Here is a 23,829-nt window from a genome sequence, read left to right as displayed (position 1 = left end):
AATTTCAGGAGTCTCTTCAGGGGAGCAAGGATTTTGTAAGTATTTTCCTCCAAACCTGTGAATGGTGGATTTCCCCCTTAAGGTCAACCCCATGGATGCCTTCAGGAGGCTTTGAGGGCAAGAGGTAGAGGGATGGGGCCACTTGAAATAGGTAATATTTTAAATATAACAAATTAAGGGAAAAGGTTATGTTAGGAGATGTGCCAGACTGAAGAGCAATACAGGTCATGTGTGGTCCCCAGTTATTTGTTCCTATTTTATTCCACAAACTTTCTTTTGTGGTTCTGTACTAGGTGCAGGCTTTTTATTATGGGTTGGGGATTCAACAGTGACATAAATCACAGTCCCTCCTCTACGGACTTCACAGCATGGTGGGAAAGGCAGACAAGACATCACTAATTGGTACAGAGGACACTGATCAGAGAATGAAGGCAGCAAGATGGTGGAGTGGGGCCCCTATCTAGACTCTGGGGAGGGGCCTAGAGTAGGTTTCATAGAGGACATGCTGTCTTCCTGAAGCTGGAGAGTCAGTAGGAAGTGACTTGGGTAAAAAGGCAAAGAAGAGGGGAATGTTCCAGGCAGAGAAGCCAGCATGTGCAAAGGAGCTCTGCGTAAAGAGCATTGACCTGGAGTCAAGTGTGCCTTTTCAAAGAGTAGCTCCTCCACTCATGGCTGTGTATCTCTGGGCGAGTTGTTCTAGCTTTCTCACCTGCACTGCTGATCTCTAAGAGAGGAGGTGACCACATCTATCTTAAAGGACTGTTGAGAGTAAGAGTGATGGGTGCTCATCAAAGACCCCTTTTCCCTATGGGGAATTCTCAGTCGTGTTCCTCCCATGACTTTCCAGGTGTCAGGACAAGATGTTTCCTCTTTGGAAACTTGTTCTCTTGTGTGGCCTGCTCACTGGGACCTCAGCGTCTCTTATTGAGGATCTTGAAAATGAGGTCTTGGAGAAGCTGAAAGCTCTTCTTGAGAAAAGAATTGAGACCTCTGACAGTACACTTCAAGGTGAGTCAGCAAGAGGGATGATCAGTGTCACCTAGGAGCTTGCCTCCCAAGTACTCTGCCTGTATTACCAAAGGCTGCCACCAGGGGCTGCTCCTTAATGGTGGTTTCCTGAGAGAGGTGGCTAGTTGGTTCCTTATTCATTCATTGTTTATTTTTCTGGAAACCAGCCATGCTTATATGAATATCATGTTACATTTTATATTATGGTAAACTTTTCTAATATATGCATAGGATAAATTCCTGAAAGTGAGATTTCAAAAGTTCCAAAGGTATGCTCATTTCAATTATGGCAGATATTGACAAATATTCCCCTAATGTTTTCTCCAATACTCTGTGAGAGTACCCTTTTTTCTACTCCCTTGACAGCACTGGTATGGACCACTTAAATGTTTTGCCAGTCTCACAGATGAAAGGTTATAATTCATCTCCCTTAGCATTTCTCTACTATGATAGAATTCACTCATGTTTTCATATTTTATTAGCCATTTACATACATTAACTGAAATATTTTATTATATTTTTAGCATTTTCTTCTGTTGTGTCATTTGATTTTCCTTCTTAATTTGTATTAACTAATTGAAAATGGAGCCCTACCTAGCTGAGATAGGTTTAAAACTACCTACCTTTATAGTTAATCATATCTCCTTATAATTCTGATTTCTTAACAGAACTTGGCCTCTTCATTTTATGGAAACATTAGCGCCACACTGACAAACCTTCTTTATAGGAGAAACTAACTTCTATAAATGACTACATTTCAATCCTTGCCAAGGCTTAGACAACCTTCATAGATACAAAAGGGACCCACTCTGTAGTTTCATTGCTGATAAAACTGAGCTCAGAAACGCAAGAGTCTGGATCAGGGTCACCTAGTAAGGTATAGGAGCCGAAGTACTTTCCATCTCTGTTTGCATCATTATAACTAGGTAGATACTGTCCATTGCAGAGACATGCTGCAGGACTATGATTCCATGTCTTTTCTTTCAGCCTTTTGTTTCTCCTTGAGCTAGTTGTTGCCTTGTTGATTCTCATGTGAATGATTTTAGAAAACGTATATTCTTATTTCTTTTCAAACGTGCCATTCTACAGCTGCCATGTCATTTCCTCTTTCAAATCCCTCTTTTCTCTGAAAACCCCTGATTAGGATATTCTGTCCTCCTGCTCCTGTATTGCTTCTAGGCCTGCTTCAAAGTTGTCGTCCAGGGACTTCTATTTGCCCTTTCATGAGTTGGAGTCATATTTTTCCTTGATTCTAGATTTTCCATTTCTTAGTTTATTCTAAGTTTATTTTGTTTGTGAGCATCTCATTAGAGCTTCACTTCTAGCAACGATGTGCACTCGGTACCTATCGGCTGGTCAGTGGATAGATTGCTTTGTTGGATGCATGATGAGTATATCTTAGTAGGAAGGCAGCATGGAAGGAACAAGGTCTGCCGAGCTAGGTGACATTAGACCCATTTCTTTTTTTTTTTTTTTTAATTTTTTAATTTTTTTTTGGGGGGGTACACCAGGTTCAATCATCTGTTTCCATACACACATCCCCGTACTCCCTCCCTTCCCCGGCCCCCCCCTCGAGTGCCCCCCACCCTCCCTGCCCCAGTCCTCTAAGGCATCTTCCATCCTCAAGCTGGACTCCCTTTGTTATACAACAACTTCCCACTGACTATTTTACAGTTGGTAGTATATATATGTCTGTGCTACTCTCTCGCTTCGTCTCAGTTTCCCCTTCTCCCCCCGCCCCCTCCCATACCTCAAGTTCTCCAGTCCATTCTCTGTATCTGCATCCTTATTCTTGTCACTGAGTTCATCAGTACCATTTTTAGATTCCGTATATGTGAGTTAGCATACAATATTTGTCCTTCTCTTTCTGACTTAATTCACTATGTATGACAGATTGTAGTTCTATCCACCTCATTACATATAGCTCCATCTCATCCCTTTTTATAGCTGAGTAATATTCCATTGTATATATATGCCACATCTTCTGTATCCATTCATTTGTTGATGGGCATTTAGGTTGCTTCCATGTCCTGGCTATTGTAAAGAGTGCTGCAATAAACATTATGGTACAAGTTTCTTTTGGGATTATGGTTTTCTTTGGGTATATGCCCAGGAGTGGGATGACTGGATCATATGGTAGTTCTATTTGTAGTTTTTTAAGGAACCTCCAAATTGTTTTCCATAGTGGCTGTACCAACTTACAGTCCCACCAACAGTGCAGGAGAGTTCCCTTTTCTCCACACCCTCTCCAACATTTGTGGTTTCCAGATTTTGTGATGATGGCCATTCTGATGGGTGTGAGGTGATACCTCATTGTGGCTTTGACTTGCATTTCTCTGATGATGAGTGATGTTGAGCATCTTTTCATGTGTTTGTTGGCCATCTGTATGTCTTCTTTGGAGAAATGTCTATTTAGGTCTTCTGCCCATTTGTGGATTGGGTTATTTGCTTTTTTGGTATGAAGCTGCATGAGCTGCTTGTATATTTTGGAGGTTAATCCTTTGTCCGTTGTTTCATAGGCAATTATTTTTTCCCATTCTGAGGGTTGCCTTTTAGTCTTGTTTATGGTTTCTTTTGCTGTGCAAAAGCTTTTAAGTTTCATGAGGTCCCATTTGTTTATTCTTGATTTTATTTCCCTGATTCTAGGAGGTGGGTCAAAAAGGATGTTGCTTTGATGTATGTCATAGAGTGTTCTGCCTAGGTTTTCCTCTAGGAGTTTTATCATGTCTGGCCTTACATGTAGGTCTTTAATCCATTTGGAGTTTATTTTTGTGTATGGTGTTAGGAAGTGTTCTAATTTCATTCTTTTACATGTAGCTGTCCAATTTTCCCAGCACCACTTATTGAAGAGGCTGTCTTTTTTCCATTGTATATTCTTGCCTCCTTTGTCAAAGATAAGGTGCCCATATGTGTTTGGGCTTACTTCTGAGTTCTTTATTCTATTCCATTGATCGTCCTTTCTATTTTTGTGCCAGTACCATACTGTCTTGATCACTATGGCCTTGTAGTATAGTTTGAAGTCAGGAAGCCTGATTCCACCAACTCCATTTTTCCTTCTCAAGATTGCTTTGGCTATTCGGGGTCTTTTGCGTTTCCATACAAATCGTAAGATTTCTTGCTCTAGTTCTGTGAAAAATGCCATTGGTAATTTGATTGGGATTGCATTGAATCTGTAAGTTGCTTTGGGTAGTACAGTCATTTTCACGATGTTGATTCTTCCAATCCAGGAACATTGTATGTCCCTCCATCTGTTTGTGTCGTCTTTGATTTCTTTCAACAATGTCTTAAAGTTTTCTGCATACAGATCTTTTGCCTCCTTAGGCAGGTTTATTCCTAGGTATTTTATTCTTTTTGTTGCAGTGGTGAATGGGAGAGTTTCCTTCATTTCTCTTTCTGCTCTTCCGTTGTTAGTGTATAGGAATGCAAGAGTTTTCTGTGCATTAATTTTGTATCCTGCTACTTTACTAAACTCATCAATGAGTGCTAGCAGTTTTCTGGTAGAGTCTTTAGGGTTTTCTATATATAATATCATGTCATCTGCAAAGAGTGACAATTTTACTTCTTCTTTTCCAATTTGGATTCCTTTGATTTCTTTTTCTTCTCTGATTGCTGTGGCTAAAACTTCCAAAACTATGTTGAATAATAGTGGTGAGAGTGGACACCCTTGTCTTGTTCCTGTTCTTAGAGGGAATTCTTCCAGTTTTTCCCCATTGAGAACGATGTTGGCTTTTGGTTTTTCATATATGGCTTTTATTATGTTGAGGTAATTTTTTTCTATGCCCATTTTCTGGAGAGCTTTTATCATAAATGGATGTTGAACTTTGTCAAAAGCTTTTTCTGCATCTATTGAAATGATCATATGGTTTTTATCCTTCAAGTTGTTGATATGATGTATCATGTTGATTGATTTGCATATATTGAAGAATCCTTGCATCCCAGGGATAAACTCCACTTGATCATGGTGTATGATTTTTTTAATGTGCTGTTGCAGTCTGTTAGCTAGTATTTTATTGAGGATTTTTGCATCTATATTCATCAGTGATATTGGTCTGTAGTTTTCTTTTTTTGTGACATCTTTTCCTGGTTTTGGTATCAGGGTGATGGTGGCCTCATAGAATGAGTTTGGGAGTGTTCCGCCTTCTGCAATATTTTGGAAGAGTTTGAGAAGGATAGGAGTTAACTCTTCTCGAAATGTTTGATAGAATTCGCCTGTGAATCCATCTGGTCCTGGGCTTTTGTGTGTTGGGAGATTTTTAATCACTGCCTCAATTTCCGTACTTGTGATTGGTCTGTTCATGGTTTCTATTTCTTCCTGGTTCAGTCTTGGAAGATTGTATTTTTCTAAGAATGTATCCATTTCTTCCAGGTTATCCAATTAGACCCATTTCTTAACCATTTTTCCTTTATTTCCTTATCTGAAAGTGCAGATAATAATAATACCTACTTTATGGAGCTGTTAGGAACATTAAATGAAATAACATAGACAAATAGTCTCATGTAGTATCTTGTGCATAGTAGCTGCTTCATTAAGTTGTGTATCACAGTAAATGGAGATTGTTTTTGCAGCTCTCCTTCAGAAACTGGTGGACGATTTGAAGGCGCTCGAGGAATCCAAGTCTCAGGCTAATGCCTTTCAGATGATCCAGGATGTTAAGACCTTGCTGGAAGAAGAACTTTCTGAAATTTTCCAAGTAGTATACAAGGTGACGGGGTGAGTTAATGCTTCATGGTGGAGATCCTTGTTCCCAGAAAAGAGAATGTCTATCTTTGGGGAGGTAACTTTAAGGTCAAAGACAGAAAGGTGAATAAACCTGTGTGTCCCCACAGAGCCCAATTGGTCTGAGTGCAGCTCTAGCAGAACTTGGGGAAATTAGAGGCAGTGCGGCGGTGCCTATCTGGGCATCTCATGGGTTTGGGCTTTCTCATTCTGCACTTCCAGGGATCAGCATCTCTACCTGTTTGCTGGTGCCTAATGTCCCTTTTCCAAGGAATATGACTTTTCTTCTCTGAAATAAGCTGAGTATAAAAGTCTGAAGGCCCTTAGAAGAGAGGAAACTAGAATTCACACCACATAGGTGGCTCCACACATGAAGTTTTGGAGTTAAACAGTTCTGGGTTAAAATTCTGGCTCTGAATAAAAAAAGAATGAAATAATGCCATTTGCAGCCACATGGATGGATCTAGAGATTATCATACTAAGTGAAAACTCAGACAGAGAAGGAGAAATATCATATGATACCACTTACATTTGGAATCTACACTATGATGCAAATGAACTTATTTACGAAACAAACAGACCCATGGACATAGAAAGCAAACTTAAGGTTACCAAAGGGAAAGGGTGATGGAAAAATTAGGTCTTTGGGATTATCATATACACACTACGATATATAAAATAAATAACCTATAAGGAGACATAGTATAGCATAGGAAACTATACTCAATATTTTGTAATAAGCTACAGGGGAAAGAATCTGAATCCCTTTGCTGTATAACTAAAAATAACACAACATTGTAAAACAACTCCACTTAAAAAGAGGATCAGACCTTTGAACAGGGCTCTCATGAAGACCCAAGAAGACAAGGTCAGTGAGGCTCAAATGCTCAGCACATTGCTGTCCTATAGAAGTGAGCAGCAATGGCCGTCATGGGGACTGACATGGGTGAATTCTGGTTTTTGCACAGGCTGAATATCAGGAACGTCCACATCCTGGATATCAGTGTGACTTCTGATGGCAAACGTCTTAGCCTGAGTATCCCCATCAATGCTGACATCAGCTACACACTGTGAGTATGTGTTAGAATCTGAGGTTTGGGAGATGCAGTGCAGCATGGCCAACGGATCTCCAATCTGGAATCAGATACAGAGATAGGAAAAGGAGGATGTGTAGAAGAGTCTTTATGAATTAAGTGTATTATAATTTCGTCATTCATAACGTATCAGATCTTGGGATAATTACTTAGCCTCTCTATAGCAAATGTTTCCTCATTCTGAAAATAGAGATAATAGCAGTATTTTTCCCTCGTGGTATTCCTGTCACTATCGGTGGATTAATCCAGGTAAAATGCTTCTTGGAAACACCTAAGAGATCATTTGTTCTCAATAAATGTTAACTATTATTTTTATTTTGATTATCAGTGTGATACTGTGTAGAAATTTCACATGAACCGGACCCATGTGGCCAGGTGAAGAAACTCCTAATGTGAAAATATAGATTCCATACAGAATATGGACAATATTGACATTATCCATAGCCATCCCATGTAATATCCACACAGATGGAGGAACCCAAGTGGGCAACATGAAGGGACTTGTCACCCTGTGTTCACTGTAAATCTTATTTCTCGCAGGCCTCTGTTGGGCAAGGTTGTTGACCTTGGCCTCAACTTGGACCTCCAGGCTACTGTCAGCGCTGAAACTGATGACACGACTGGAGACGTAACAGTGGTTGTAGAATGCACCAGCGACCAAGACAGCATCTCACTCACCGTGCTGAACAGGTCAGGCCCACCTGTCTGAGCAGAATGGGGCTATGAGAGGAGTTGGGACCCTTGGATTTTGGCCCTATTTCTCTACCCTATCTGGGAGGGGGCACAGTGTGGTGAAAAAGAAGGGTTCCGACTCTGGAGTCAAGTTAGCTTTGCCACTAACCTTGTGACTTTGTAACCAGTTTAGCCTCTCAGAGCTTCAGTTTTCACATCTATAAACTGAGGATGATGATAATACCTATTGGGAGGCTACTGAGCGGCCCAAATGAGACAATGCAAGTGTGTAGCACACAGCCTGGCACATACTGAGCTCTCAGCAACAATAGCATCCATGCTGAATTTCTGATTATTTGTTCTTCCCTTTGTTGAGACAGGAGTGTTGACCTCTCCAAGCACAACTGGGAATTTGCCTATTTCACCTTTCAGTTGATCCATTTCTACTCTGTGCTTTTTGAAGCCCTATTGTTAGGTGTATGCACACAGCACTGTTGTGTCGTCTGGAGGATGTGATCCTTTTGTTATTATTTAATGTCTCTCTGTCATAATAATGATAACAATAGCTATAAACTGCATTGACCTTCTTGCCTCCAGTTAGGAGGAGGGAAGAGGAGTAAATGCCTACCATGGGCTCTAATGTCAGATTATCCCCAAATCACCCTCCAGCCACTGGAAAATTCCTGAAATGGTCTTGTAATCTTAATCCTCTGTTTTTAAATCATTGATCCCTGGTAACCCACAAATCTACATCTTAAACAGTAGGCTTGAAAGAGCACGTTTACCCCAGGGAAGAGGGTGAAGGGAGAAAGGCTGATTCGAGCCATGGCTGGGAGAGGAGCTGTGGTCTGGAAGCTGACGGCTGGGGCAGGTTGGCTTTGGCAGGGATCAAGGCTAAGCCAAGAGCAGAGGCCAATCCATCCTAACCCAACAAGGGATCGGGTCACAGGTTGCCTAAAGACCCCCCAAACCAAAGAAAGTCTCCACAACCTACTATCGCTTGGAAAGACGGAGATGTAAGTCCAAATGCCTGAGCCCTGCTGGACACTGCCTTGCCCAGAGCCCCAGGGAATTCATGCTGCCCTTCTGGGTCCCAGGGTCCATATCTGTAAAATGGCATTCAACTCGCTGCTCCAGATCCTCTCAGGGCTTTTCCCTGCACTTTGGGTGGAATTCCAAGCCCTCGCCAGGGCCCTCTAGGCTCTGCTTGATCTGGACCCACCCTCACATCACTGCACTCTCCCCCCCAGCCCACACTGTCCTGGACATGTAGCTTTTGCTCTGTGCCTCAGACAAACGTCTTCCCACCTCAAGACCTGTGCAAGGGCTGCTCTGGCTACCTAGAACATCTTTCTCCCATCTCATCTCAATATACTTCTCATCCTTCAGGGTCGAAATAAGGTTCCTCCTGTTCTCTGTTGTAAGAATCTCCTCTTGTCCTTCTGAGTACTTGTCACAAGGTGTCCTTGTATATCTAATTGTATGTTTACTTCATTTATTCTTTCAGCCCAAAATGTATTGGGCATCTGCCACTTGCCATCCCCCCTTTCTAGGTTCTGGAGAATTTATTGGGGACAGCAGACAAGGAACTTCTTTTGTGGAGCTTATTCTCTTGAGGGAAAGACAGACAGACGAGCATTCAGTCCAACAATAAAGAACCCACAAGGAAAATATTAGATTGCAGACATAACAGGACTCTATGACACAAAGCCCTTCTTTAGGCAAACAGTCTAGGAGGACTGCCCTGAAGAGGTGGCAGGTATTCCGAGACCTGAAGGTGGGAAGGAGCCAGCCTAAGCAAAACGTGTTTAGTATTTAGGTACCAGGATAGGAGCTGTTTGTGCTTTGCTCATCCCTGTGTCTCCAGTCTCCCTTCATTCGTGGAACATAGTTCATGCTCTAAAAATATGTGTTGAATGAAGATATGGACTGACGGAGAGATGGGTGGATGGGTGGATGAATGAGGTCTGAGGGTTGTGGTGAGACTCTCATGAGCTATTGGTTGAGATGCTCGTCAGACATTGGGTTCTAAGCGATTAACCCTCTGTGTAGAGGCTCAAGTCACCTGATTTCACTAGTCCACCATCCTCTGTCCTCTTCCCACCCCTCCTGCTTGGCTGTTCTGCCAATTTAACCTAACTTGGCTAGCTTCCTGTCTTTTGCAGGCGCATTGCACTAATCAACAAAGCCGTGGATGCTGCGGTCAACTTCGTGAGACAGGTCTTGTCCCTTGCAGTGGAATATGCGGTGAGTCCCCCACTCATGGGGGCCCAGAGCCAGGCCTGCGGGGTGGGGGGTGGGGGGAGGGCAAGTGTGACATTCCTTGGCCTGGCTGTACTCTCTGGGCACTTTCCCTTCTGCGGTGCACACCTCCTTTTGGGTTCAGCTGATGCCTCTCCTCCTTTACTCAGCCTGGCAAGGGGAGGAAGGGAGGAGGGAAAACACATTAGCTGATATCACTGGGTCCCACACTTGAACCATTTGCTATGCCCATGTGCACCCAATGTGCCTGTTAGCTAGTATTTTTCTTTATTCAACATAATTTTACTTAAACATATTTCAATGCTTATTTTTAAAAGGAATCTTTATGTCCCTATCATAAATAGAAATTAATATCACTTATCATCTACTTAAAAACTAAGCACAGACCGATAAAAGTTTTTTGCATCTGTGCATCACCCAAAACTATATGTACCATGCATAAGATTCCTGTACATCACATCCAAAACCACATGTACCTTGTGTCAAAAGTTCCAGAGATTCTAAATTACTCACTGGGGAAGGGGGTTAGGAATGTGCATTTATGGAAAAAAATGCCCAGGGAATTATATGCACACACAATCCTGAGACATACTCTTGTGTAGTTCCCAGGGCCCCATTTAACTCGAAAATTCCAGAGTTCCAAAGGTCAAGATTTCAGAGAATGTATGGTTCTGGGGTGTTCACAGTGTAGATTCTTCAGTTTCTAGGAGTCTAATGTTCTGAGGTTTCAGGATTCTATCATCCTATGATTCTCAGATTTGGGCCTTCTAGGTTTCCATTGTTCTCAAATTCTAAGGGTCAAAAGTTCTAAGATCCCAAGTGGTGAGCATCTCTGTGGGTGGAAGGCAGTGTGCTCCCAGCGGCACATGATCAGTCCTCTTGCTTCTCCCTTCTCCCCTCCGCTATTTCCTTCCCTCCTGTCCTCTTTCCTCCCTCCCTTCCCTCTCTCCATCTTTCTCTGTGTCTCTCTCCCTGGCTCGCCGTGGCCCTCAGGTGTGCCCAGTGCTCCAGACCCTCATCGGCCTCCTGGATGCCAATTATGTTCAGGACCTCATCGGTAAGTCACAGCCTGGGGAAGCAGGGGGCTCCCTCTGCAGCCTTCCAAGGGCAGGTATGCCCCTCTACGGCTGCCCCACAGGCAGGTCTGGTCAGGGGACCCTGCAGAAGCTGGGGACCCATCATCTTGAATTGGGAGAGCATGGCTAGAGGGGTCCCTGCAGAACTGGGGCCTCTCTGGGCCTCTGAGAGCTCTCTACTGCCCTCCTTGGTCAAGCCTGCAGAACCTGCTGCTCAGAGTGAAGTGAGGAAGAGGATGGGCCAGATCTGGGGTCAACTCCTGGATCTGCTACTTAGCAACTGTGGACCCTTGGTCAGTGGCTCCACGTCTCTGAGCCTCGGGTTCCTCCTGGGTGAAACAAGATTGTAAACTGCGGGGTCGATGAGTGGATTTAAAGGAAAACCAGAAAGAGCCCAATATCCAGTAGGCATTGCAATCAACACCGTCCCCTCTCCTTCCCTTCTTATGAGGAGCTATGGCTTCCCCTCCAGTCCCTGGGGCCTTTCTTTGACCTGGGTGTGTGGCATGGCTGGGCTTGCTCGGGCTGTGGGGCAGCAGAAATGGGTTTAGCGAAGGTGTCAGGGTCCTGGAGGTGGTCCTTTTAGAAAATAGCCACAGGCCCAGTTCCTTGGGCAATTGCACTGTGCTTCATATACACCATCTTATTGGATCCTTACAATGACCCTGTGGGGTGAATACTGTCATCACACCCGTGTTAGAGATGAACAGACGGAGGCTCAGAGAGATGGTGTGTCATGTAAGAGGCCCCATTGCTGTCAGGCGCACCCGCTAGTGGGTGGCAGCCACTGGGGTCGGTTTCTATTCAGCTTTCCAGTGCTGGAGGCTAAGACCTGCTATTGATTTTGTCCCTTCAGCTGAATTTCAGGAAACGCAAGAGCAAATCGGAAGCTGAAAAGGGCAGATGAGGAAAACCGCTGTGATGCCGTTCTGCTGGTGAGGGCTGGGCGTCACACCCCGGGGGGAGGGAGGATGAGGCTCCCTCACAGGGGCCTGTGGAGAAGCAGGAGCAAAGCTTGGCATCTCTTCTTTTCTAGTAGCAGACACACTGAGACTTGACCTTGTTCATAGACCCAGCCCTGACCCCTAATCACACACCGAGACTGAGCTATGACTCTGGTGCCTGACTGCGCCTGGGACGCAGTCACCCTGAGCTTTGATTCCAGTGATTGACTGAGCCCTCACATTGGTCACAGATTCAGACCCAACCCTCATGTCAGTGGGATCCATGATCCTCATCATATACTGAGCCCTGAATCCTGGCTCCTCTTGGCCCCTGATCAGTATTTTCTCATCTGCCCTTGTCCCTAATGTGAGGGGATGGGAGGGTGAAGGGATGACGGTGGGTCAGTGCCAGGTGCAGGAGAAAGATGCCAAAGCCCAGGTGCCAGTCCCTCCCCAAGCCTTAGACCTTGCAGGGTTGTGGGAAAGCCCTCGGGCAGTGGTTCCTGACTGGCAGGAGCAGGTGAGGGCCCGGTGGCTGTCCATGCCTCACCCCCCGGGGTCTCCTTCCAGATTGGTTCCCGGGGGCTTGACCGAGTCTCTTTCACCACCTCCCTCTGGGGCAGTGCTGCCACCCTCCAAGCGGAGTGACAGCCTGAGCCCAGGCAGAGGACACCTCTCAGATACTCCACCTCGCAGGCAGGACAGCGGCCCCTGTGCTCCTCACCCTCCACCCCATGCAATAAAAGCCATTTCTGCACCTCCTGTGTGGCCCGTTGCATTCCTTCCACTGGGTTTTGGGGGGAGGCGGGGTGTGTGCAACCAGGGCAGCAGGGACCTGGATCCAGAGCTGGAGGGACATTTGGGATGATCCAGCCCCACCTTCCTGTCTTACACACGGGAACACTGAGGGCCAGAATGGCAAGAAACTGACTCGAGGTCCCGTGGAAACAGCATCACTCTGCTTCTGCTGACACCTCCACCTTGGGGGTGGGCTGCCTTCGATAGCACACCCGACCTCATTACTGCCTCACAGCACCCTTCTGACAGAAGTCATGGCTCTTGTCCCCATTTGATAGATGTGAAACTGAGGCTCATAGAGGTGGAATGACTCATCGAGGTCACAGGGTAGCAAGTGGCCGGGGTAGGATTTAAACCCACAGCCATGGGACCACTTGCTGAGATGGGTTACATCCTGTCTCCCAGGTGCTTTGGCCACTTCTCCCAGCCCCCAAGGTGTCCTGATGCCCTGGTCCTGCTCTCTTCCACGCAGGATGGGTGAGGTACTCTCCAGGTCATTCTTCCTCCCCAACATGCAGCCCTCAGTTTCTCTTTTGCCCGGGAGCAAGGATGCCACCCCTTACTCACAGCTGCATCACCTCTGCAGAGCTGTGACACAGGCTAAGGCCTCAGGGTCCTAGCATCTTCTCCTTTCCAGGCGGGCATCTGAGTTTCCTGCCAAATTACCCAGGGAACATGTGCCCATTTTGCCAAGCAGCCATCTCAGTTCTTGGCACAATTCTGTGAGGAAAGGCCCACTCTCATCCTCATGGGAGACTCAGGTTAAGAGACGCCTAGGTCACACAGAGGTCTGTACTGGCGGCTTCTTCACCCAAGGGCCTTCTGCCTGATGAAGTTTGCCTCATGGGGTTAAGTCACCTCAGGGGGCCCTTGAGCCCGTGGGGCAGCCTGGAAGGCCTGGGAGAAGCTCTCCTGAGCTCTCCCCAGAGGACTTCAGTTCAGGCTGTGTGGGGGGGCTCCTTGGCACTGGGTGAATCTGAGGAGTTGGATAGAGCTGAGGAGTTGGACAGAGGTGAGCTGGACTTGGTCTCTGCCCCTTACCAGCTGTGTGATCTCAGGCAAGTTACTTAACCTCTCGGAACTAGAGTTTTCTCACCTGCCAAATGGAATTAACAGGAAAACCTGCCGTGTTGGGCTGTTATGTGGATGGAATGAGTCAGTGGGTGGAAAGTGTTTAGCCGGGGTCTGACCCCTGGTGAGCACAAGATGAATGTCAGCCTCTACACACTGGAATTACTGTCAAATAGTGTTGAGTAACCCCGTATCAAATCTATATACACTTCCTCTCATTACGTTCGGATTTTTACCGAGTGATGCAGGGAATGCTTCTTGAGACAGGTGTGGCAACTGAGTCTCAGAGAGGGGAAGTGACTTGCCCAGGGCCACACAGCTGGTCAGAGGCAAGGCTGGATTTCATTTGAAGGCAGCCTCCTCCAGAGCTTCTTTTTCCCCTTCTGGCCAAGCAAGAGGAGTGAGTTTTCCTCTCTGAGTGTATTTGGTGACTGTCCCAACTCCCACAAGAAATATACAAGGAGGTCTTCACATTCAGGACTTCTTGTGGGCAGCAACCACCTTGGGTCCGTGCCGAGCCTTTGTCCTGCTGTTCCATCCACCAGGGACACCATTCCTTCTCTCTCCAGCTGCTGAAATCTTCCTCAGGCACAAGACTCTGCTCAGGAGATGTCTCCTGGCTAAATGGGGCCATTCCTCAATGTTTCCCCCCAAAAGAGACCATGTTTTCCAACTGATAGGTGTAAACAAGCTACCTTGTCATTACTGTCCAATACAGAGAGAGGGTTCAGGAAGTGTCAGCTCTCATTATCATGGCTTACAATTTTTTTAATAGTCTTTTTCCCCCCACTAATTGAGAAATAAATTCATCACTGTGTAAGTTTAAGACGATGGTTTGATTTATGTATATCATGAAACGATTATGACAATAGGTTCAGCTAACGTTCATCTTCCTTTATAGATACAATAAAAGAAAAGAGAGAAAATTTTTTTCCTTGTGATGGGAACTCTTAGGATTTGCTCTCTTAACAACTTTCCTATATATTATCCATCACTGTTAGCTATAGACATCGTTATACATTATATCCCAAGTACTCATTTATTTAGAACTGGAAGCTTGTATTTTTTGACCACCTTCTACCAATTCCCCCTCCCCCACACTCCACCTCTGGTATTCATAAGTCTGCTCTCTTTTTCTATGACTTTGGGGTTTTTTTTGGTTTGTTTTTTTGGTTCGACATGTAAATGAGATCACACAGTATATATCTTTCTCTAACTTACGTCACTTAGCATAACGCCTTCAAGGTTCAGCCATGTTGACACAAACAGTAGGATTTTCTTATTTTTAATGGCTAATATTCCATTTATATATATATATATATATATATATATATATATATATATATATAAAACTCATTTATCCATTCATCCATCAATGAACACTTAAGTATCTCCATGTCTTGGCTATTATAGACAATGCTGCTACAAACATGGAGATGCAGGTATCTTTCTGAGTTACTTATTTCTTTTCTTTTGAATATTTTCCAAGAAGGAGATTTGCCGGATCATGGTAGTTCTATTTTCCCTTTCTTGAAGAATTTCCATACTCTTTTCTATAGGGGCTGTACCAATTTATATTTCCACCAAGAAATGTACATGGGTTTGCTTTTCTCCACATTCTCATTCATTTTCTCATTGTTTTGTTGAAGGTCACTATAATAGGCTTGAGGTTATATTTCTTTGTGGTTTGAATTTGCATTTCCCTAAATGACTGGTGAGGTTCAGCATCTTTTCATGTACTTGTTATCCCTTCATATATTTTCTTTGGAGAAATATCTATTCAGGACCTTTGTCCACTCATGAGTTGGATTTTTGGATGTTTCTTGTTTGTTTGTTTGTTTGTTTTGCTATCCAGTTGTTTGAGTTCTTATATATTTTGGATATTAACCCCTTATCATGTATATGGTTTGTAAATATTTTTTTTCCCATTCCATGCCCTGTGTTTTCCCTTTACTTATAGTTTCTTTTGTTATACAGAGTTTTTTAGTTTGACATAGTTCCACTTGTTTATTATTTTCATTGTTGCTTATGCTTCAGGTGTCACATCCAAAAGGTCATCACCAAGACCCATGTCAAGGACATTTATTCCTATGTTTCCTTCTAGGAGTTTCAGGTCTCATATTAAAGTCTTTGATCTGTTTGGAGTTCATTTTTGTGAAAGGTGAGGATATAGGTCCAGTTGCATTCTTTTACATGTGAATTTCTAATTATCCCAGCACCATTTACTGAAGTATTCTCAGTTGCCTTGTCAAACATTAGTTGACAGTATATGTTTGGGTTTCTATCTGGGCTCTTGATTCTGTTCCGTTGATGTATTTTTCTATTTTGATGCCAAGGTCATACTGTTTTCATGGCTATAGCTTTATACTAATGGTTGAAATGAGAAAGTGTGATGCCCTCCGCTTTTGTGCTTCTTTCTCAAGATTTCTTTGGCTATTCAGGGTCTTTTATGGTTCCATAAACATTTTAGGAGTGTTTTTTTCTACTTTTGTACAAAACTGGCATTGCAGTTTTGATAGGCATTGCATTGAATGTATAGATGGATTTTGGTAGTATGGACACTTCAACAATATTAATTCTTCCAATCCATGAAATTGACATACTTTCTCACTTATTTGTGTCATCTTCAATTTCTTTCATTAGCATCTTGTAGTTTTCAGAATAAACATCTTTTACCTCCTTAAATGTATTCCTAAGAACTGTATTATTTTTTAATACTACTGTAAATGGGATCAGTTTCTTTTTTCATTTTCCTGACAAATTCGTTGTTAGTGTATAGAAACCGTTCTGATTTTTGTACGTTAATTTTGTATCCTGCAACTTCACTGAATTCGTTGATTAAATTTAACTGGTTTTTTTGATTGAATCTTTAGATTTTTCTATATAAAATATCATTTTATCTGAAATTACAGACAATTTTACTTCTTCTGTTCCAATTCTGATACATTTGATTTCTTTTTCTTGCCTGATTGCTCTAGCTAGAACTTCTAGCTCTATGTTGAATAGGAGTGTTGAATGTGGGCATCTATGTTTTGTTCCTGACCTTAGAAGAAAAGCTTTCAACTTTGTACCATTGAGTGTGATGTTAGTTGTGAGATTGTCATCTCTGGCTTCTATAATGTTAAGATATGTTCCTTGTATGCCTAATTTGTTGAGGTTTTTTTTTTTTTTTTTTTTTATCATGAATGGATGTTGAATTGTTTCAAATGCTTTTTCTGCCTCTACTGAGATTCTCATGTTTCTTTTCTTTCATTGTTTTAAAGAGTTGTATCACATTGATTGATTTGTGTATGTTGAACCATCCTTGCATTGCAGGGGTAACCCCCACTTGATTATGATGAATATCCTTTTAATATGCCTCTGAATTTGGTTTGCTATTATTTTATTGAGAATTTTTGCATCTATGGTCATCAGGGATACTGATCTGCAGTTTTCTTTTGTAGTAGTGTCCTCTGGGTTTAATATCAGAATAATGCTGGCCTCAGAAAGTGAGTTTGGAAGTACTCTCTCCTCTTTAATATTTTGAAAGAATTTAAGAGGGATCGACGTTAATTCCTCTTTAAACATTTGTCAAAATTCATCAGGGTATCCATCTGGCTCTGGGCTCTTCTTTCTTGGGAGTATTTTCATTATTGATTCAATCTCCTTACTAGTACTAATCAGTCTATTCCCATTTTCTATTTCTTCCTGATTCAGTCTTGGTAAATTGCATGTTTCTAAGGACTTTTCCATTTCATTTAGCTTGTCCAGTTTGTTAGCCTGTAGTTGTTCATAGTAGCCTCTTAAGATTCTTTGAGTTTCTGTGGAATCAATTGTAATGTCTCCTGTTTCATTTATAATTTTGTTTGCTTGGGTCCCTTCTCTTTGTTCCTTGGTTAGTCTAGCTAAGTGTTTGTCAATTTCATTTACTTTTTCAAAGAACCATCTCTTAGTTTGGTTACTATTTTCTATTACTTTTCTCTCCTCTGTTTCATTTAGGTACTTCTGCTCTAATCTTTATTAAGTCCTTTCTTCTGCTACTTTTGGGCTTAGTTTATTCTTCTTTTTCTATTTCCTTAAGGTATAGAGCTAGATTGTTTATTTGTGGTTTTTCTTGCTTTTTGTTGTTGTTGTTGTTGCCTTGGGAATGAGTGTGTTTTTATTGCCAATAAAAATCCAGCTGTGGGAAATTATGAGAGTAACAGAGAAGCAGATTAAACAAGCCTTTGTTGGCCCTCAAAAATCCTTCCCTTGACTTAAATTGTGCTTCATTGGTCCTCTCAATGCAGTCACAGCAGGATGAAACCATATCTTTGTCTTTTTTTTTTTTCCTGTTTTAAGTGGTGTATAGTTGTTTCACAGTGTGGTTTTTTTTGTTTTGTTTTGTTTTGTTTTTTCTTTGCTTCTTAAAATAGGCATTTATTGCTATGAAGTTCCCTCCTAGAACTGCTTTGCTGCATCCCATAAGTTCTGGTATATAATGTTTCTATGTTCATTTGTATCAAGAAACTTTATTTCCCCCTGAAATTACTCTTTTTACTGGTTGTTCAGGAGTGTTGTTTAATTTCCACAAGTTTGTGAATTTTCCAGTTTTCCTCTTGTTGATTTCTAGTTTCATGCTATTGTGGTCAGAGATTATACTTGGTATGATTTCTGTCATCTTGAATTTGCTCAGACTTGTTTTGTGGTCTTCCTAGAAAACGTTCCATGTGTGCTTGTGAAGAATGTGTATTCTGCTGTTGTTGGATAGAATGTTCTATACATATATGCTATGTCCATTTGGTCTATAGTTGTTGGTGAAGTTAGTAAGTGAAGTTGTTGGTGAAATTCAGGCCTCAGAGACAGAAACAGGCCTGTGACCAACCTGTGAACTTGCCTGGATTGCGCGCTTGCTTACACACCTAAAAATTGCTGCTAGCATGTCAAATGGCACTTACAATAAGAAAGGGTGTGGGTCTTGGAATTTCTTGAGCCCTGGGAACCTGGCCAGTCCCCCAGGGTCTGGAGAATCTTGTGACTCCCATGATGAAAGCAACAACATTGTTAAAGGAAATCCAAAGCTGCTGGAATTATAAGCAGGAACCCCCAGAACTACAATCTGAAGTCTCACCCATGGAGTGGATGCACTGCCCTGGACCCTTCCCAATTGGGACTCCAGATTGCTGTTCCAGGGACTTCCCAGCGCTACTGGATCTGGATGTAGGTTCTTCCCCAATTCGGTGATGTATGAACATCTGTCTTACTATTCTTTCTTAGCTAATTATTCTCTTAATTAGTATACTGTGATCTTTGTTAATTTCATAAATTCTCTCTAAATTCTTGTTTGAGTGTAGAGTGATTATTTTGCCAGCAAATCCTATGAACCTTGAAAGTGAAAGTAAGGCTTTTGGCAAAACATAAATTGGCGCTGTGAGCAGGATTCACAGAACAGAATGCTCTCTTTAGGAAGAAGGAAGTTAAATTTAATCAGGTTTTTGTTCTAGGATGGGAAAGGTTCCTATTAGCCACAGAATGAGGTATATCAACTGGACTGTGTGAAAATTGGGAATCTAAGTTAAAACAGGATAAACCTTTAGAAGTCATTGAATGCTTACATCTTGTGCCAGTTGAGAAAGGACAAAAATGTACCACGCTGGGTTGGAGAGGCTGGTTTTCCCTCGCTGCCTATCATAAAGTACATGAAGCCAAATTAAAAATGGTAGGAAAGAAACCAAATTGGAAAAAGATTATGCGATTTGCAAGGATGTTTGTCCATGTTACAATGTCAAAATTACATGTTAGCTGACCAAGTGTCCACTTTCCAGTCAGTAACAAGAAAAGCTGCTATAAATGTTGCATAAGCTAAACATCTTAGTAACCCTATGAGATCTCTGTCTACTGGGTATATGTATATAATATTGCTAAGGTTAAATGATAAATGAGCTCTATTTAATTGGCTTTAAAAAAAGTAAACACTTACAAATCAAACAATTCTAGGGGCTTCCTAGGTGGTGCAGTGGTTGAGAATCTGCCTGCCAATGCAGGGGACAAGGGTTCGATCCCTGCTCCAGGAAGATCCCACATGCCGCGGAGCAACTAAGCCCGTGCACCACAACTACTGAGCCTGCGCTTTAGAGCCCGTGAGCCACAACTATTGAGCCCATGTGCTGCAACTACTGAAGCCCATGCGCCTAGAGCTCGTGCTCTGCAGCAACAGAAGCCACGGCAATGAGGAGCCTGCGCACCACAACAAAGAACAGCCCCCACTCACCGCAACTAAATAGAAAGCCCTCGCACAGCAAAAAAGGCCAACACAGCCAATGAAATAAATAAATAAATTTATTAAAAGAAATCAAACAATTCTAAATACAAGAGAAATTAAGCTAAATAAATTTCAGGTTCACGTAAACTGGGAAATATTCAATGTTAAATTAATACCTGGTACTAATGTTTGTTAATTTAATTAATACAGACATGACTTAGGAGTCATCAATATTAAGTGTAATACTTTTACTGTGTCTAGGCTTAATATAAGCTAAATAAGATCTTATTATATCTGTTGTAAGTTTGTCAGCAAGGAAAGTAACTCAATGAGAAGAAACTTTCAAGGAAAGAAAATGCAAATGAGATAAGAGCCTTTGGATAAACTCTATTTAGAATGATTATGCTTTAGAAATGTCTATCTGAAATAGTCTCTCCAGATTCTGATTATATGAAATTCTAGAGTTGCGCTAAATTAAGTGATGGAAGTTTATTGAATGGTTAAGTCATTCCCAAATAAATTAAGATACTGAACCATTAATTACTGAACATTGGCTTCCTTTTGCAGAGAAATAAATGGTATTTAGGACTATTAATGAATATGTTTGGTGCCACGTTCCCTAAAGAAAGCAAGCATTTTTAAAAAATATCACTGGTATTCTAGTTCACCAATCTATGGAACGCTATCATAAAGCCAGTTGCTTAAGAAAAGTAGGATGTGTGTTTTCAGTAAAGAAGGCTTGAGGAATGGAATTACATTTTATTAAGGGAAAAGGAAGTAGGTCTGACTTACAGGTGGCTGTTTCTAGGAGAGAAAAAAAGTAATGATGATAAGTTTTGTGGAAAGTGGACCCTGAGAAAAGAGTTTTGTGCATGGTCAAGATTGACTAAGCTTAGAGTAAATTTAGTTGAGTAACTGAATTTTAAAAGTAACCTAGTGCAAAACTTGAATTTGGCTTTTCTCTCTGTTAAGAGGACAAGTTTTCTTAAAATGTTGAACTGCCTTTGAGAACAGATTTTAAGTTTCCTTACCTTTTAAGCAATCTGTCCTGTGTTTGCCTTGGAAATCTTTTATTGTTACCTTGGCTAAGTGAGTAACTATTGTTTCACAGTGATCTGTGATCCTATCTGACTAAACACTCTGAATCCCTTTTTGATATTTGTGACAAAAGTTCATAAATCAAATTCTAATGGAGCCCTTTGGCCTCTAGCTAACTTTGGGATGCTTCAAAGGGCTCTTGAAACATCCCAAAGAGAGATAGAAACTCGGTTCATTTGGTTTGTTAAGTTACATGGGAAATATTGTCAAATGAGTAATAAATTGTGTTAGGTTTTAGTGTATGGTAAATGTTACTAACATAGATATTCTGGAAATTATATGGAATTCCTAAAATTCTGATATCTCCTGGTAAAATCTTATCAGTCATAATTCTAGTTATCTTAAAGTGTTGTATGTCACAGTGGTAACCAAGTTTGTCAATTGCATTGTAATCAGATGTTAAAGGCACCTTCTTAAGCCTTATGTCATTATAGACAGTTCTGGTTTTATTCTGATGCCTTTGTAAAAATGCTTCCTCTTCAAGAAGATTTATAAAAGGGACTTTTAGATAAATACTAGTTTCTGACTTTCAGACCATAATACTGAACTGGGTAAGAAATGGAAGAATCCTAAAGAGAAACCTGATGGCTTCATAAGCTGTTAACAAAAAGGATTAGTTACATAGGACTGAATGAACTGGTGAATATGGTTATAAACTGTATTGTTTCTGTCTGAAAAAGTACTGGTTTAAATCTCTGTTTTCCAGGTGTAAGGAAAACCTTCCCCTCAAACTAATTATGACTTACAATAGTTGGGTAATCTATACATGTGTGAGCAGGATTAAAAGATTTATCTTTTCTCTCTATCTGTTCCCTCTAGACATTGGAAACTCTTAGGTTCCCTGCAGCTTTATCAGATAAATTAGGGGGGCTACCTCACTAACAGGTATAGAAAACTCAAGGTATTTTGAGAAACTTGGAAAGGGAGGAATTCATCTAGATCTGTTAGGCAAAATCTGTGATAAGCCCTTGGCATGACTTTCCTAGCCCTGAGAGATATTTTGAAAGTCTAGCCTGAGACGCTTTATAAAAGTTTCAGCAAGCAAAAAGCCTATATGATCAATTATAGTTATACAAATCATCAGGCCAAGTTATCAAGACCAGATTTACTTTGCAAACAAATTAGTCTTAATTTGGTTATATATGGTAGAAATGAGGGTAATTTTAGAGAGAAAAAGGTTATGTTTCAATAAATATTAAATGCCAGTTTTGCTGATGGGGTCTGTATTTGCTAAGATTCCTAGATAGTCCTTTGCTGTTATGTTATATTAATGTAAAGTCTAATTGAATTATTAAAAGGACACTCTAAGTTTGTTTCTGAAGCTTATCTCAGTAATCTATCTTTGGATGAAAATCAGATGCCCCACAACCTGCAACCAGGGAACTATATATATACACGGGAAAAGATATAATTTAAAGGACAATCTCCAAGGTAGACTGAAGGACACTTATCAAAGGAGCAAGTACATTCACACTAGGACCAGAAGAAGCCGACATCAGAAGTAGACAGCTTACTCAAGATGTCAGACCTGATTTGTATGATCATTTATAATGTTTTCTTAACTTGGACCTTTGCATATAAATCAAATGTTTTGCTATCATGGGCACAATCCTATGCTAATTTTAGAAGTCAATCCAATTGTTGGGTTTGTGGTCAAATAGCTATGACTAGTACTTTGGAGTTACATTGGTGGATTTCTCCCCTCCAAGTCTTTAATTGGATAGCCCTTAGGAAATTTATTCTAGGAAAAAATCAAATTAATAATACCTGCTCTGACCTTGGCCATTAAAAAAATTGAATTTTCTTCAACTGCATTTTCTTCTAAAGTTACTCAAGCTCAATCAGAAGCAAAACAAACAATATTTCAGGCAAGAAATAAAACCTCCCATAATTATGGGATGGATTTATATTGTTAACAACAGGCTGTGGTCATTTAAGTTTTAGCCCCCCTTTATCTTGGAAAGAATTAAATTATACTAAGGATAACCAGCCTAGTAACACTAGAAAATTGGACAGGGGCCTTACGGAAGTCAAATGACTTGAGGATATACTGGGCTACACCTAATGGAAGTTCTTGGCTTAAATATTTGCTTGTAACTCTATTAATGTTATTAGATATATTATTGGTGTTTTGCCTGTTTTATAAGTTCATTGTTTCTTGTATTACCAAATGTGTGACTGAGCCACGGACAAAAACTAATGATGAAGTAGGCAATTTGAAATAGTTGATCAAATATATAGTTCTGTATTTGATCAATGATTATAATAGTGTAAGTCTGGATATGGGAAGATGCAACAAGAGGGAATTTTCCTGGACCATAACCAACTAGGAGTACAGGAGATCCAGAGACCTTTGACTTTTATTGAAGAGACCTAGCCCAATAATAGCACATTGAGTGGCCTAACAGAGAAATCTTCGCCAGACCCAGGAAGGAGCCATCCTAGCACTGTGGGATGAAATGGTCATGAAATGCCTTCTAAAGCATGGTCGAATTTATGACCATGAGGGGGCCATACCATGGGCACTTGCCATCTACCTCTTCAAGGATTAAATCACATTGCTGCTACAGCTGCTGACCTTCAACATCCCCTGAAGGGAATCCAGGTTGGAGATTAGGAATGAGACACTGTGCTTTGGAAAAATAGGTGGAACGTGTCTTCAGATAGATGTTTTCAGGAGCTGACTTTATGAGCCCAATCCTTGTATCTCCTCATGTCTAAAAAGCACTAAAATCCTTCAAGGTGATGACTGCTCCTCAATTGCATGTACTCCCCCTTGACCAAAAATGTGGCCATCTGGGAGAAAAAGTTACATACAGGTTTTGGAATTATGCTCTTTCTTATGGCTACTGTGGATGCTGCCTTTGAT

At 41.5% G+C, this 23,829-nt stretch overlaps 1 protein-coding gene across 1 annotated transcript; it reads left to right on the top strand.

Moving 5' to 3' along the window:
* The first annotated feature begins 860 nt into the window (after window positions 1-860).
* LOC130833939 (short palate, lung and nasal epithelium carcinoma-associated protein 2B-like) lies at window positions 861-12,363 on the top strand. The gene is made up of 7 exons (XM_057704058.1): window positions 861-1,008; window positions 5,575-5,719; window positions 6,694-6,795; window positions 7,360-7,509; window positions 9,657-9,738; window positions 10,747-10,810; window positions 12,344-12,363. Exons 1-7 carry the CDS (start codon window positions 861-863, stop codon window positions 12,361-12,363), a joined length of 711 nt encoding a protein of 236 aa, XP_057560041.1.
* Window positions 12,364-23,829: the final 11,466 nt, after the last annotated feature.

This window comes from Hippopotamus amphibius, chromosome 12, assembly GCF_030028045.1.
Source record: "Hippopotamus amphibius kiboko isolate mHipAmp2 chromosome 12, mHipAmp2.hap2, whole genome shotgun sequence".
In the NCBI taxonomy this organism is placed as follows: Eukaryota; Metazoa; Chordata; class Mammalia; order Artiodactyla; family Hippopotamidae; genus Hippopotamus; species Hippopotamus amphibius.
Note: the sequence above shows the minus strand (reverse complement) of the source record. Positions and strands in the feature narration are given on the sequence as shown.

Excerpts from the sequence above, each read along its gene's own strand:
- LOC130833939 (XM_057704058.1), top strand. The coding sequence starts at position 861 with ATGTTTCCTCTTTGGAAACTTGTTCTCTTGTGTGGCCTGCTCACTGGG. Across the intron at positions 5,720-6,693 it reads GTAGTATACAAGGTGACGGG|GCTGAATATCAGGAACGTCC; the intron begins GTGAGTTAATGC and ends GTTTTTGCACAG. Across the intron at positions 9,739-10,746 it reads CCCTTGCAGTGGAATATGCG|GTGTGCCCAGTGCTCCAGAC; the intron begins GTGAGTCCCCCA and ends CGTGGCCCTCAG.